This window comes from Vicugna pacos, chromosome 7 (assembly GCF_048564905.1).
Source record: "Vicugna pacos chromosome 7, VicPac4, whole genome shotgun sequence".
Taxonomy (NCBI): domain Eukaryota; kingdom Metazoa; phylum Chordata; class Mammalia; order Artiodactyla; family Camelidae; genus Vicugna; species Vicugna pacos.
Window position 1 is genome coordinate 2142590 of NC_132993.1, and position 16009 is coordinate 2158598.

At 44.3% G+C, this 16009-nt stretch overlaps 1 protein-coding gene across 7 annotated transcripts in view; it reads right to left on the reverse strand.

Annotated features, from left to right (window-relative positions):
• The window catches only part of RBM33 (RNA binding motif protein 33), a 104294-nt gene extending 96924 nt beyond the window's left edge, over positions 1 to 7370 (reverse strand). For 6 of the 7 annotated variants that reach the window (XM_072964092.1, XM_072964091.1, XM_072964090.1 and 3 more), the window contains exon 1: positions 6694 to 7369. In XM_072964092.1, coding sequence (XP_072820193.1) covers positions 6694 to 6736 — 43 coding nt within the window. In that variant the 5' untranslated portion in view covers positions 6737 to 7369. Of the gene's footprint in view, positions 1 to 6693 lie in introns of all 7 variants that reach the window. The other variant, XM_072964095.1, reaches the window with a different exon arrangement.
• Positions 7371 to 16009: the final 8639 nt, after the last annotated feature.

Below are 16009 nucleotides of genomic sequence, written 5' to 3' on the forward strand. Positions count from 1 at the left end.
CACTGCATGCTAATTCAATTACATATTGTCTATAGCTGTTTTCAAGCTACAAGGGCAGAACAGAGTATTGCAACAGAAACCGTGTGCCTAAAATATCAGTTTGGCCCTTCACAAAGTTTGCCAATCTCTGCTCTACTCCAAAGGTTCTCAACCTTCTTTCTTTTGCCTCAACACCATTCTCATGTATACATGCTTATACTTTCAATCACTGACTGAAAATTCCTTATTTCACATATGAGGAAATCCAGACCCTTTAAATAATAACTAGAAAAAAGAATCAGCCTAATGTTCAAGAATTTTCAAAGGGAACATATTTGCCCTATAGTATACTATCAAATTCTGAGTAATCAAGCAAATTTTTCAGAAAGTGCTCTGACATCATGTTGCTTGAAAAATAATTTGCAGTCTTGTGTTAAAAATCTCTTACTTACAGGGCCCTGGACAGGTTTCACTAAAACAAACTTTGTGTTTTATTTATTAAGTGTAGTGAACATTGACCATTTATTTGCTGTCTTTCAACTGACTTTCCCCTTCCTATGTTTGGACATCAACCACAGTATGAGTTCTGAAAGAAGACAGGGCTCTGCCTCCCAACATGGAAGCCATAAAAAGCTAGACCCTTGAGTTCTCTGTCAGCTCGGGCAGCCTGGAAGGGGACACGTGTTCTGAGGGTTTGAGCTCAGCCAACACAACGTTTCCATGACTTAGAATCTAGAGGAAATGACATCCCATTTCTTTTCCCAAGAGTCTTCCCTCTTTTAAAAAGTGAAACCTTCTAACTTGCTGAAAATTAGTTGCTAAATTGATGAAGCATAAGGAAAGAAATGCCCAAGAAAGGGAGAAAGTCCTTCTCTTTTTCCTTCCACAGATGTAAGTAACAGCTTTGCTGACTGCCGTCCCCACTGCTCTACGAGATGGGGCAGAGAGTGGAAGGAATGCACTTTCCAGAGCCTCCTTCCCTGTGTGGTTCTGAGTTAGAGTATGCAAGGCAAGACACTCACAGTAGGTGTGAGTCACAGTCAGCAAAGTTATCCTCCTGAGGCAGGAGACACACACACACGTGCACACAGAGGTCAGAGTCGGTCCCTGAAAATCATGTGTGGCCTCTGGGCTTGCAGGAGCTGTGACAGTGGGGACTTCTTGAGACTCAGTATCATCAAAAGTCAACACCCCCAGTGCTGCAGATTGAGACGACCCACTGGACCTTCCAGAATAGTCTTCAGTTACAATGGCTTCCTGGCAAGCTCCTGACAAGTAGGCTCAGATTATCAGAAAACTCCTCTGACCGTCGCACCCCCAGCCTTTCTAAGGGTTGGATTAATCTCTTAACTCCTGTGTTAAAATCCTTCATGTTTAGAATGCACAGCATGGCTCCTGTCCTGACTAGACAAGGTTGATAAAATTCAAATAACCCTAGCACTCCTGAGAGCTGAACAGAGCCTCATTTTACCTCAACAAGCGAGCATTTTTATATTTGTTTTTCATTTAATCCTTTCCCAAATTCTCCTTTTACAGATGTGGAAAGTATGACTAACCACAGTTACTGAACAGCAAAACCAGATTTAAACTCAGGTCTACCAAAAACCAAGTACAGTGTTCTTGAATTTATTTAGGAAGCAACTGTAGTAACAAACCCTCTGATTTCCAATGTAAAAACATTAAAGGGTAACCATAACTTCCTCAGTGTTTAGGTAGGGAGATCATTAATTCATGGAATCTACTAAATCATGAAGGCAGAATCACTCAAAAGCTAAACCACAGGTTGTGATCTGGTGGCCTATAAGACACACGTTCTCTTTGAATTACGTTGTCTTCTTTTAATCAACTTAGTTGCTAACATTTGAAAAATGGAATTATATACAAGTACCAGAGTTTCATCTTCTCTCAAAAAGGGGTAAAGTAATCAAAAAATCTAGAACAGTGGGCTCACATTTTGCTGCACCCAAATCAGCTAAAGAACAGCACCTGGCCAAACAGGACCCCAACTCCTAGGTCTACAAGAAAAGTAACCGAACAGCACGCCCCACCAGTAGCTGCACGCTGACCAGGCCCAGGCACGCCCTGACTCCTGCTGCTCTGCTCTCACAGTCGCCCTACTCTTTTCTTGACTCTGTGAACTACCACATTATCTAACCTTCCAAAAGAATGCTAACGAACTGCCTCATTGCTCTTACGTTTTGTAAATAAATAAAGCATCAAAATCCAGTAACAATTCCAGAAAGTGAGAGCAGAGGAAATGAAAGAACAAAAACACCCCCATGAGAAAATTTCCCAGAACTGAAGGATGCGTATTTCCAGACTAAAGTATCCACCAAATAAACGCACACTGCAATAAATATTAAAAAAAAAAAAAACACCCCATGCTAATGAAATTTTAGAACAATGAAGAGGAATTGTTACAATCTTCCAGCGAGAGAAAAAAGGTCACATACAAATGATAAGGAATCCGAATGTCATCAGATTTCTCAAAAAGCAGAAATGGAAGGCAGAAAACAACACAATAATACCACTAAAATCTAAGGAAAATGAATTCAAATCTAGTATCCCAGACCCTATCATATCATCAATTAAGTATGAAAATAAAGTAAGGATTTATGGATATGCATGGGTCTCAAAAAATTTACCTTCAACACACCCATTCTGAGGAAGCTTAAGCCTTTAACTCTATGCGTTAATTTGAAAATATAAAAAATAATTTTTCCAGAAAAAATAATCAAAATTGACCTGTGGATTTACAACAGCCAAATAGGCCAATAATAATAGAAGAAACCCAAAAATAAACACGCAACACACCAAAATGGAGTTTTTTTTTTAACAATGTCCCAGAAAATCCACAACTCATTCCACGAAGCCAACTTACCTTATAAAACTCAGGATAGCACATGTGCACATACAAATACAAGGGAAGAAAACGGTAAGCCAACCTCTCTTACGATCATAGATAAATCCTAAAATGAAAAGCAACAATACATTAAAAAGAATAAAACCCGCAGAACCAGATGGTTTTGAACCCAAAAAGGCATGGTTGATTCAGCAAAGGGAATCTATCAAGATTTTACAGTAAGAGATTAAAGAAGGGGTCTCATGCCCCTCAATGATGAAAAAGAAAAAAAACCTGATAAAAATTAAAACCTCAACTCAAAAAAACAAACTTAGCTAAACAAACAAAACTATCAGAAACCTACAGCAAACACCATACTCCATGGTAAAACATTGAGAGAATACTCATTAAACTCAGAACAAGGTCACAAGATAGAGAAGCCTGTCATCAATCTAGCCAACATTACATCGGAGGACTTGACAATTAACGCTTCTAGGACAAGAAGCACAAGAAAAAGAAGTAAGAGCAATAAATACTGGAATAGAAGAGACTGCAGACAAACTGCCTAACTAGAAAATCTAAAGCACCAAGCTATTAAAACAAGATTCCAGCAAGCTAGTTGTACAGAGTTACTAAAAACATTTTTCTATAACAGGTCATTAACAAGGTTGTGAACATAACAGGATTAAAAAAAAACTATACCATCCACAGTAACAAACACAAAATATCTAGACACAGAAACTAACAAGAAATGTGACAGAACGATATAAAGGAAATTTTACTAAGGTAAGCTCCACAGAAGTGATCACTGTCTGGTTTCTTCACTACATATTCCAATCTCTTAGACCAGTGCCAGCAAAGAGCAGGTACTCAAGTGTTTGTTGGATGACTCGTGGACAGAAAAAGAGTGAGACATTCTTGTTGCTGGATGAAAGAACCCATACTGTAAAAACACCCATCATCCCCAAGTGATATTAATAAACTCAACACAATCTCAGTAAAAATTCCAGCAGGATTCTTTATAGAATATGATTGACGATTCTAAAGTTCATTTTTTTTAAAAAATGCAGAGCTAATCATAGTGTCTGAAAAACACGCTATAATTTATATAGACACACACTATGAAACAATAATTTTTAAAAACTGAGAATCTAATATAGTATAAAGATGAAAAGAGAATTCAATAAATCATATTAGGATTGTTAGAAGCCCCAAATTCATACCACACTCAAAATAAAATTTCATATGGAATAATAGCTAAATATAAAAAAGCACAGAAGCATAAAATGTTAAAAGCATAGAGGAACTCTTGGCATAGAGACACCATTAGGAAAAAAATTTATAAAAACAAGTGACATTTCACAAGGTAAAATTTTAAAATTCCCATAAGCGAAAAGTTAAAAGGGGGGGGTTATAATCCTAACATAATACACAAAGAATTCCTGAAAATAAGAAGAGATCAACTACCCAATAAAAAAAGACAAATGATACACACAATTCACAGAAAAATAAATAAATATAATGTATGAAGAGATGCTTAATCTCAGTAGCGATCAGGGAAATATAAATTACAACACTGAGGCTATATTCCTGCCTCAAGATTATCAAAAAGATTCTTAGAAAGGGTACAGGAAATGGGGTACTCTCAAACATTACTAATAGAAGGATAAAGTGGTATCAACTTTTTTGAAGACAACTTGGCAATAGCCACCAAAATTTTAATCCTGCATAGCTTCCACTTCTAGAGGTATCAATCCTCCAGAAGTATTTGCTAACGCACACGAAGATGTGTCCGTAGATGTTTAGTGCAGAATTTCCCACAGTAGTGAAAAAGAACATGTAACTGAAATGCCTATCAATATGAAAATGGTTAATCAATAAATGGTGGATCCATATTAGTGGATCCATCTCACCTAGTGACACAGGAGAGACCTCCAGGACCTATTATTACATGAACAAAGCAAACTGCAGAATACGACATGGTTCCACCCATACCATAAAAGTCCCCACAGCTGTAAATGTGCAACTTACATATGCACAGAAAAGGGTGTAAAGGGATTCATGATGGAAATATTTCATTCTTTAATTCATTCATTTGTCAAATATTTTTGTTGACCATACATGCCAGGAACTTGGAATACATGGCAGGCAAAACAGATAGGCAGCATTCCTGTCCTCACGGCGTTTACAGACTACTGGGAAAGAATATTTTTAAAAAGTAAATAGCCAAATAAAATAACGATTACAAACCGGGATAAATGTTCTGAAGAAAACAAGGGCGCCACAGAATAAAGGTGGGGGAGGCACATAAGCAAGAGATGACATACTTGAGACAGAAGAATGCTCAAGACAGGCCACCCAAGGAGCCTGAGACCTGGCGACAAGAAGCCAGAGTGAGGGCAGAAGCAGTCCTTCTTGGGTGGGGGAGCAGGCTGACACAACAGGCTGGTAAGGCTGGGGGACCAAGTCATGCAGAACTCACAAACCTTGGAAAGGAGTTTGTCTTTAGTCTAAGAGCAATGGGAAACCAGGCACCTGTGACAAAACGGAAGGAAAAACTCCAAATCATCAAGGATAAAGCCTATTTAATCCTCTAAAATAGCAATTCTCAAACTTTCTGGATTCAAACTTATTGAGGACACCAAAAAGCTTTTGTTTATGTGGATTACATTAATTGGTATTTGCTATTTTCAAAATTAAAAACGAGAAACTTGAAAAAATATGCATGCACACACTCCATCAGCCATTGTACGACGTCGTCGTCACATGTCCTACAGCCTCTGGGAGACTCGACAACAGTCAAAGAGCGCGACGTGCAAATGACATTAGTAACAGTAACGAAAACAGTTCTGACCCAAGAGTTCCCAGACTACTCTTTGAGAATGATCCAAAACCATGATTTTGACTCCCAGAAAATAACCAAGAAGGTAAACGATGTATTTTCAAAATTTAACTAGAAAGCCTCAGCTTTAATATGCAAAAAATGTACTTTTAAGTGACAGAAGAGTGGCATACACCAAATCACATTGCCAGAAGCGACACTTCTGTGTCCAGTGGCGGCGGGTCTTCCCCCTTGCATGAGAATGAACGTGTTAACTCCCGGCCGCGGTTCCGGGGCAGGATCGCCGCAGTGTCCTCGTAAGTAAGCACTAGTAAGAAAACCTCTGGAGCACACAGCAGAATCGTCCAACACTTCGACAAAGAGAAATAATCTCAAACGCTGTTGTTCACGCTTTACCATTTAAGGGTCTCCTTTATCAAAGTCATCAAATAGTCATAAGTCACTTTCAAGTGTTTTTAAAAAACAAACATAACCTCAACCAACAAAATGTGATTTCAACCATTAGTGACTTAACCTGAAGTATGTTAGGGGCCCTGTCAAAATCGTTTATGCTTGGACGAGAGAAACGACCCAAAGGAACTGCCTCCGTGTCCAAACCCCTTCTGTCCCGCCTCCCTCCCTAAGATACTGATAACGAGCCACTGGTCTACTCGTGTCACACAACTAAGGAGCTGGTGCGAAAACTGACGAGCTCGGTGAGATTCTCTGTTCAGAACCCTCACTTTCCGGACTGCCACCCAAGTACATCCCTTCACAACGTGCTTCCGCCAGGGCGACCACTGGGGCTGCCCTCGACCTCCACTCGCAGGACGACCCCACCCGCGGCGACACCCCCTCCCCTGACGGGCGCCCGGGGCGGGCCGGGCCTCCGCTCCCCGCCCCGCCCGCCGCCCCTCAAGTGGGCCCGAGGCGTCACGCAGACTAGAGGGCAGAGGACCCCGTGAGCCTCCCAGGGGCCGAGGCGCGGAAGGGCACCACGACGGCGCGGAGCGGGACCGCCGCAGCCTCCTGCGCGGGCCGCCTCACGTACCTCCGGCGCCGGCTCCTCCGCCCGCTCCCAGGGCGGCGGCCATGGTGCTCGCTGGGCCCGGCCTTCAGCCTCGCCTCACCAAGCCAGCTGGTGGGCCGCCGGGCCAGCCGGGGCCCGGGGACGCGCGGCGAAGGATGGGGGACGGGGGACGGCGGGCCAGGCCCGGGGAGCGGAGAGCGGGCGCGCCCGGCGGGTCGCGGGCCCCTCCGGCCTGCTCCTCTGCAGGAAGAAAACAACAAACTATCGCAACATGGCCGCCGACTCGGCCCGCCGCCGCGGTGCACGCCGGGATGATGGCAGCCGGGAGGCGTCGGCGCGGGCCCTCCCCTCCAGGCCGCGGCGGCTCCGGGCTGTCTCCGAACGACGCAGGCCGAGTGCGGAAGGCAAACACGCGAGCGGCCGCCAAGCTCGACTCCAGAAACGCCAATGTTTAAAGCAGGGGTGGGGGCGGTTGCCGGCCGTAGTTCGGCACCGGGCTCTGTCGTAAGGCGCTTTTGCAGCAGTTGGCGCCGGGCTTTACGGCCGGTGGATGTCCCGTTGGAAGTGAGAGGGAGTGGGTCCCGCGCCCTGTAATGGGGCCTGAACCTGGTTTCTGCGTTTGGACTGTACGGTGCGGAGTCGGGGGCAGTAACTGCGCTGCGGACTGACGGGCGAAGCGGGCTCGCGGTCCGAGGGGCCGCGCCCCTCCGGCGGGCCGCGCGGCGCCGGGCATGCGCACTGCCGGGGTCTGCGGGCGGAGGCAGGTGTGCCCGAGCCGGGGCCTTGAGCGCCGCGCCGGGTGCCCCGAGACAGTTAGACCCGGGCTCACGTGCGCGTGAGAGTCCTGGGGGACAAGACAGTGGGTCGGAGAAGGCCGAGGGCCACTTCTGGCCTGTTGGCAGTTTGGGGGGCGGGGATGAATGTAATTAGGTTTCTAAGTACACACAAGCTACAACGTTGATTCAGAAACAGTGACAGCGGGGACTAGGGGGAAAGGAAAGTCATTTTAGGTAGAAAGAAAAGGCTGAGCAAAGACTCAGAGATGTCGAATGACTTGCAGCGAGTCCAGAACTGCGAGCAGTTCACATGGGCGCTGAGTATTAGATGAGGAAGGGTCGCCGTAAACCATGAGCTGGAAAGGTGCGCGAGGGCCAGAATGCGTTAAAGTCTTCAGAGCATTTTCTGAAGCTGTAGAAAGTGTTGAAAGGTTTTAATAACAGAAGTTACATGATAGAATTTGTGTTTTAGGAAGATGTCTCTGACAACCATAGAGAGGAGAGGGAGGGCAGCATGGAGAGGTGTGAAAGTGGAGGTGCTCACACCAGTTAGTAAACAACGCCAACAGCACACACTAGAGGTGGATTTCTGCGTGGACCGAGAGATGGACATGCGATGAAACAAGTGTAATAAAACTTAGTGGTAACATGTTGCTGGCTGAAGGAATATTTACTATATGTATGTTTGAAATTCTTTGATATAAAATGTTTGAAAAAATAAACATTCCTAGATTAATAACTAATGTAGGCAATACTCATCTAAAAAATAAAAACCAAAAAACTTTTTTGATTTAGCCGTGTGTAATCACTGCAAAAAAAAAAAGAGAAGAAATAGTACTAATCTTTGTAAGAAATCTTGACTAATTCTTCATCAGAAAGCATATCAACATATCCAGATTTTTAAATGGCTTGAACCTCCAATCACCTTTCATTATTTTTTTAACTGGAGAATGGAGTTCCCAACTCAAAAGGTGTCTTTCAGGATGGTTTCAGTGGTGATCTTGAGAAGGATGCTTGGGAGAAAAACATATTCACAAAGATGAAACAATCTCAGATACTTTGTAGCCACGTTATAATGGAGGAAAAACACCCTTTCAGTTATGAACCACCTAAAACTGAATTTCTCTAGGACAAGAATCTCTTAACGGTTTTTCATCAAACAAGCACTGGAAAACATTCTGAGCATGGACACCAAATAGTTGAAGACCTTAATAAATTACTGTAAGTAAAGGTTTAACAAGTCCCTTTTTTCTTCTCTTTGGACAAATTTCACTTTGGGCTGACTTTCCAACTTGTCTTAGAAACCAGATGAAGGTGGAATGTCAACTATGTTATAAAACAGCATTGCTTGTGTTAAAAATGCCCTCTGACTGGTACACTGCTTATGACTTGAGAGGAGTGAATAGCTGTTAAACACCCGTCAGGAAGCTGGGCCTTCTGCTCTCTCTTAATTGATTGTGGGGGTCTGAAAGATAAACTCAAGTAGGTGCTATGAGACATGTCGGTTCCCATGGTCAAGGGCTTCTAAGCCAGGGCAGCTCCCACAGCCTCATCTTGCACCTGAGCTGCATTCGAGGAGCCCAAGATTAACTCTCCGGGGAGCTTATGTGTGCCCGTGTGGACCAGCCAAGAGCCCCTGGTGCTGCCCTGCTGTAGCACGTGTTTATTCTCTGTCCTCCTAAATGAAGCTGCTGCCAAGTGTGACATATGTGAGTGTAAATGGTTAGACCTAGGACGGCCTCCTAAAGAGGGCTTACAGTTTCATGCATACCCTACTGAAAATCTTAAAATCTTAGCTTTGTTTTTAGTTAAAAGCGAATATAGACACCTCCGTCTTCTATCAATATAAGCGAATGAAAATGCTAGGGCTCCTCTCTCCTATATAACACTCTACAGAAAATACTTTTCATTGTTGTATTGCTGGATTTTAGGAATTAAATCTTCAAGAGATCAAGAAGGGGCGGGGGGAGCCTGAGTTCCAGCTGGTGGGCATAGGAGAGGCAGATTTCCCTAAGGAGATAAGTTCTTGGGCAGATTCCGTTGAGGTGAGAGAATATGAACATGAATCTCCCAGACTGAACCACAGCTCCTGGAAGGGCGTCCTCAAATTTCACCCGCACATTGTTCAGTTTAAGATCAACCAACTGTGAACTTATAATCAAAGATCACAAAATACACAAGAGAAGAAACCACTGTAATTGAGATTCCAAAAAACACAACCTGCAGACTCGCCTCCTAAGGGACTCAGATATTAGAATCATGAAAAACAAAAGTAAGTGAAATGTTTAAGGAAATAAGAGATGATGGTTTGAGACGGAGAAGAGACTCTCCCCGTGACCAGAGCCCCAGCTCTCCTCCTCTTCCCTAACCATCTGCCCTGAGCTGTTTGGGGGCACTGGTGGTGATGGGGCGGGAGAAGGGGAGCAGGGGCTGTGCTGGCCCAGAAAGAGTATCAGACCCCAAGCCCTGTAGGAGGGCTGCCCAGCACAGGCCGTCAGAGCTCAGAAGGGCGCAGGTTAGCCAGCTCAGGCAGGGAGCCATCAGGCCAGCATGAGGAGGGCGTCCACCCACAGAGCCAGTTCAACACAGAGACTCACAACATGAGCAGGCTGCTAGGACATCACCCTAGGGTGATGGGCCAAGTGAGATGAGCTGGGAGGAGCCACAGATGAATGGACGAGGTTGCCAGAGCACAAGCACTGTGAGAGGGCTTCTGCACGTGTTGGGGGCAGGGGGCATGGAGACTCAGAACTGGATTATAAGGGCACCTGCAGGGGAGGCGAGGATAGCAGAGACCTGCAGCAGGGACAGCTTGCTGGTTAGGAGCAGGGAACTAATCAAGCAAGTGGACGAAGGAGGATGGAGCTGACTTTCACTGTCAGAGAAGGTGGTTACTTACATGGAGGAAAAACAACTAGAATGATCCCAAAAATAGATAGGTACGCAGGTAGGTGGATGGATAGATAGATAGACAGACAGAAAGACAGATTAACTCCTTGGTGTTTTATTGGAATACGGAATTTGCACCATGTAATGAGCATCCATTGGACAAGTCAGAGATTCAATGAGCTTCCAATTAATCTAACAATAATGATAGATTATATCACAGAATGAAACAGGAATCAATGTGTCTGTGCAAATACAAATGAATGAATAAATGGAAATATTTAAGAGAAACAGTATATCATAGTTACAAAGTTCCTCCCCAGAAAATACTTATTCGTTTTGTATGTATGTATGTAGTAGAAAAGAGTAATTTCTGGCAGAAAAGCCTAGAAAACTCCACCTTAACTGATGAAAGTAAACATATTCAGTAATGGGATAAATCAAAATTATGTGCCACCTGAAAGGATGCAATAAGAAGGAACAGCATCACTTCTGTGATAATCCTGTCACAGATCCCTAAGAAATCTAACCCTAAGAAATAGGGACCAAAAAAGTGAGGGACATACTAGGAAACAATTGGCCTTTAATCTTCAGAAGTGTCAAACTTACGGAAAGGAAAGACTGAGGAAGTGTTTCAGACTGAAGAAAAAAAAAAAGAAAAAAGACTTAACAACTGAATACAATGCATGATTCTGAACTGGGTCCTTTCACTGTATTAAATATCATCGGGGCAATTTGCAAAAATCGATGAGATCTGAAGATAAGATGGGAGTAATGTCACAAAATTAACCTCCTTGCTTTGATGATTGTAAGTGACACGTAGGAAGAAAGTCTTTGCAGGAACACACACTAAAGCACTTGCGGGTGAGGGGACATCAAATCAGGAACTTATTCTCAAGTGGTTCAGAATAAAAGGGTTTTCATTTCACTTAACGTTAAACTTTTCTATATGTTTTTATTGCTTCAAAACAAAAGAGGACCAAAGGGAACACTTGAAAAATGTCATTGTTGAATTGTGGTGAGAGTGTCACAGGTATATTCACACATCCACCCGCTTCAAATTGTATACATTGAATACGTGCAGTGTTTTGTGCATCAATTACATCTCAATAAAACTGTAAAAAAAATTGTTGAAGTAAAAACACAAAAGTTAAACAGATGAGATACAATTGAGAGAATTTTAGGATTAAGGACGGATAGGAAAAGATTGTCCAGAATATCCCACAAAGGGAAGGTGGGAGGGGGGACAATGAGAACAAGAGGTTTAGAAACTGGGAGGACTGGATTGAGAATGTCAAAGTCGTGACAAAGTAAAGTTCCAAAAAGCACAGAATAAAGAGAAGGGAGGACAGGCAATGTTTCAAAAGATGATTCCAAAGAACGTTTAAGAACTGATAAAAAATATAAACCCACAAATACAGGAGGCACAAAAAATACCAAGCAGGAAGAATAAAGAAATCCCCACCTGGATGTACTTGGTGAAACTGAACAGCGTCCACAAGGGAGATCTGAAGACAACCAGAATGGAACCGCCACCTCTGGCCATGATGGACACACGGAGACACTTGGACAGATTCCTCACATCGTAACTGCAAAACTGGACAAATTAAAAAAAGAAACTGTTGCATTCTGTAACATAACATTGTTATCAACTATACCTCAAAAAATGATATTAAAAACAGGAAAAAAAAGAGAATCAGCATCTAAAAGGTGAAAATCCCCAAGTGTTTGGAAATTATACTACAAAACTTTAAATAATATAAAAATTAAGTAAAAATTCACATAGTAAGTTAAGAAAATTTGGAACTAAATGAAAATAAAAACATAATAAATGAAAAAAAAAAAGAAACTGTTTTCCAACAGCGGGCCACAGGCAGCGCAGGCCTGTGATCACTGAGAGAAGGGAGAGCAATGAGGTGGGCCTTAGCGATCATAGAGCTTTCTGCCTGGAAACGCTTTTTGAACCATGAGACAGGAGGAAAACTCAAGTAAAACCCAGTTGTCTTAGAGACTTGAGGAACAGACCAGAGTTCAGAGGGGCTAACGTGGGGCATTGGGGGTGAGTAGAGGAGAGGCTGGAGCCCTGCGGAGGGAGAACTGCAGGAAGCCGCATGGGGACACCTTGAATGTGCTGCTGCAGGGAGAAACCCCATGAGGATGGGAAATGTGCAGAACAACCAGAAAGCTGAAAGCAGAGCGATTCCCAGAACTCACACAGGCCTGGGAGGCACTTGATCCTCAGCCGCCCAGAGTGGACAGTCCTGGCTGAACACCCAGCACATTTAGGAGAGATCCAAGAAGGCCCAGTGCATTAGTACCAGGACAAACCAGCATTAGAGTAAAGATTACTCTAGAATCTCCTAACAAAACTTCAAAACAAGCCTGGAAATGATTATGCATGCAGCCCCTCAGAGCTGCAGAGATAGAGAGACCTGCACCATCTTGCAAGTTTCTTCTCCCTGAACCCCACCAGGCACTGACCCGAAAGATGGGCAGAGTCCCGAGCAGCCCCTCATTGCACGGGCTGAAGAAAGGATCTGCAACCACTTAAGAACCACCCCCCACCACCCACACACCTCCCCATCTTCCCTCGGAAAATAAGCTGTAATCTTTGGGGTGGGGGGAGCAACAAAAACTGGGGCTTTGGGGCAATGGGGAAACGCATCTCCACTGTGGGAACGGGCCCGAGGAATAAAAAGTCCGAGCTCACAGGGGAGCAGGAGTGGGTGGGAGACCCAGACGACAGACTGCAGGAGTACTGGCCTCCACCTGGAGACCCGGGACAGGATGCCGTACTGCTGGGTCCGAGACGAGGCTGACACAGAACATCAGCTTTCCTCTCTCCCATCTCCTGCTTGCAGGCTGACGGACGTCAGGTAAAACTAACCATGGCACAGAGGTGGGAGAGAGACTGTCTCCTGGGAGCACAGTGCAGAGGCCCCGCCCAGGGGAAGGACGGACACATCTCTGCAACCCAGCCTTCATTCGAGCGCGGGGGGACTCTGGAGTTGAGGTGCAGAGCAGGTGGCTGTGGCAACCACCAGTACGTGCTCTGTGCCCCTTTGAGGGGTGTGCTGCTGTAACCTACAAAGAAAGCAGCATCACGTTCATCCTTTTGTCCTATTTTTTTTTGCTTCTCAAGTGTTAATTTTAGTCATGATTAAGTCTCTTTTTATGGGTTTTTTTTTTCCTTAGCCTCTGTTTTTCTCTCATTATTAAGAACATTTCCTTTATAAAGGTATTAAAAAGATATCACCCTAGTGCCTATGGGTAAAAAGTAAAATGTCCCTATGAATTGCAGCTGAACCAGCAACTCCACAGTGTATGCAGATCCAACCTCTTGAGTTTCACATTTGCTTGAATTTCGGTTGCATTTAAGTATAAGCCTAAGATGGTAACTGATCATTGATTACAGAGCAGTGGTAAGTCTGACTCTTATTTCTGGCAGAAGATCAGAGCTCCTCACCAAAGAAAGTTCCGCTTCTTAAGTATAAATATGCTATGAAACTATGCTCGCACCAGGGTGGTTTCTGAAACCACCCCTTTTGCTAGTGATGACTTATGTGACACACACACATCATTGGTGTTTTCAGTCGTGTTTCAGAAGCATGTTTAAAGCTTTAATCTAGGAGTTGGAGAATAACAGACACATGTTACTGCATATAAAAAAACATCAAGGACTGACTGTAGAGCACAGGGAACTATATTCAATTTCTTGTAATGAGCTGTAATGGAAAAGGTCTAAAAATATATACACATCTATGTATGTGTATGTATAACTGAATCACTTTGCTGTACACCTGAAACAGGCAGTGTAAACTGACTGCACTTCAACAAGCGATAAGAATTTTGGATAAATAAATAAAGTGTTAATCTAGACAATGCTCTTGAGCATCGCAGGTGCGCCGGCTGGTCCCCCAACCTCGTTACCCTCTTCCTTTGTTGTTTTACCCAGGAAAGCAGGGAGAGGTCAGGCCTCACCGGTGGACAGAGAATGAGACAAGCTCACGTGACGCCCTCTCTGCCCATGCGGTCCTCCCAGGAGATGACCCCAGCCTGAACGCTCCCCGTAGCGTGGAGAACTGTATGAAACGACCGTAACCACAAACCACCACACCGAGCGTTGTGTCAAAGCAAAAGGAGGAACGGGGCTCCCAAAGTGGAAGTGTTAACTCTCCACGTTAAACGTCCTACCTGTCTATGAGTAGAGCGATCTTTCACCATTTGTCCGTGTTACGCATTTGCTTCCAGTACGAATTCAAGCTCCCATCCTTTCCTTGCTGACATTGTTTAATTTTTGCCAAGTCCGGATTATCTGTGTTGTGCGAATATTCATGAGCCTTAAATTCACTCGCCCATTGTGCCGAATGATAAGTAGTTGCTTGGGTGTGCCTTCAGGGTTACCTTCCAGAGGGGGAAGAACCTACAGTTCTGGCTTATTTCCTTCCGATTAACATTGGCTATTTACCCCATCACCACGTGTGGAGGCAGGCCAGGCTGGGGCTGGGCAGTGGAGGCGTAAAAGTGGCTGAGATGCTGTCCTGCCCCAGGGAGTCCCAGCAGTGCTGTGTGGTTGACACAGAGTGAAATTGCAGGACCAAGTCACTCAAACACGTTCTTAGCGAAGGAAATTAGAGGACCCCCCCCAGGATAAATACACCACACTGTGAAGCTGGCACTATCATTCTAATACCCATAAATTTAGTTCCTCAGTACTGGCTATTGCTTGGACACAGAAATACGGTTATTGAGTATCGCTACAAAAAGTTAAACTGTTGCCTCTCATTTTGACTAAGGACAAATCTCGTGAAGCCACACCTCCGTGGGAGCCCTGAGCTTTTGGGGGTGTCTTCACGATGTCTAACCTGACGGCAGCCACTTACATGTCTAGACCTCTGTTTCGTCATTTATGCCCAAAAGGGAGACGCTAATGTTTTAAGGCACTCAATGCTGTGCCGGGAGCACAGAAAAGTGTGCTATGAAGTTCTTGTCGCTTCTAAAACTTGAGAAAAGATCAGTGTCATGCAAAGGTTTTAAAAAAGGGAGAAACCCTTTGCCCCATTCCTTCTAGAATAATAGATTTGTGGAACAGAAGTCACCACCACTCTGTGCCCCTCCCACCGACATGGAGTCTGCCTACGGGGTGGGTATGTGACCCAAACCAGGGACCCTCGGGACCCTGCACAAAGCTGCTGGGGGTAGTGAGGCTGGGAGAGTGTGACCTGAAAGGTGCCAGTGGCCATGTCCTTCCCACCGGGGAATCGGGGGCTCAGAAGACAGGAAGAAAGAGGCAGGAATGAGAGACAGAGTCCAAAAATGACTTCTCTCAACTTCAGAGTGAGGCTAATATATTGTGCAACCCAAGGGATGAATTTTTCACCAGCAGAAAGTGAAAGAAATGTGGATCGTTGGTTTCTGAGCAGTAGGTAAATACTTACCAGCTGTACAAAGTCTAAACAACCCTGTCCAAATGGCGTTCACCAAGTGATTGATCAGTTTTTTGTTACTACACCGAGTGCTGGAAGTGAAAGCAGTGATTTAAGCTACCTCTGGCTGGAAGGAGTTTTTAATGTGGCTAAAGAGATGAGGGAGAAATAAATGTCAAACAGCAGCAAGGCGCGTAAGTAGCTGGAGGCGGGGAGCATCTAGGGAGCAGCAGCATGGGCAGATCCGGG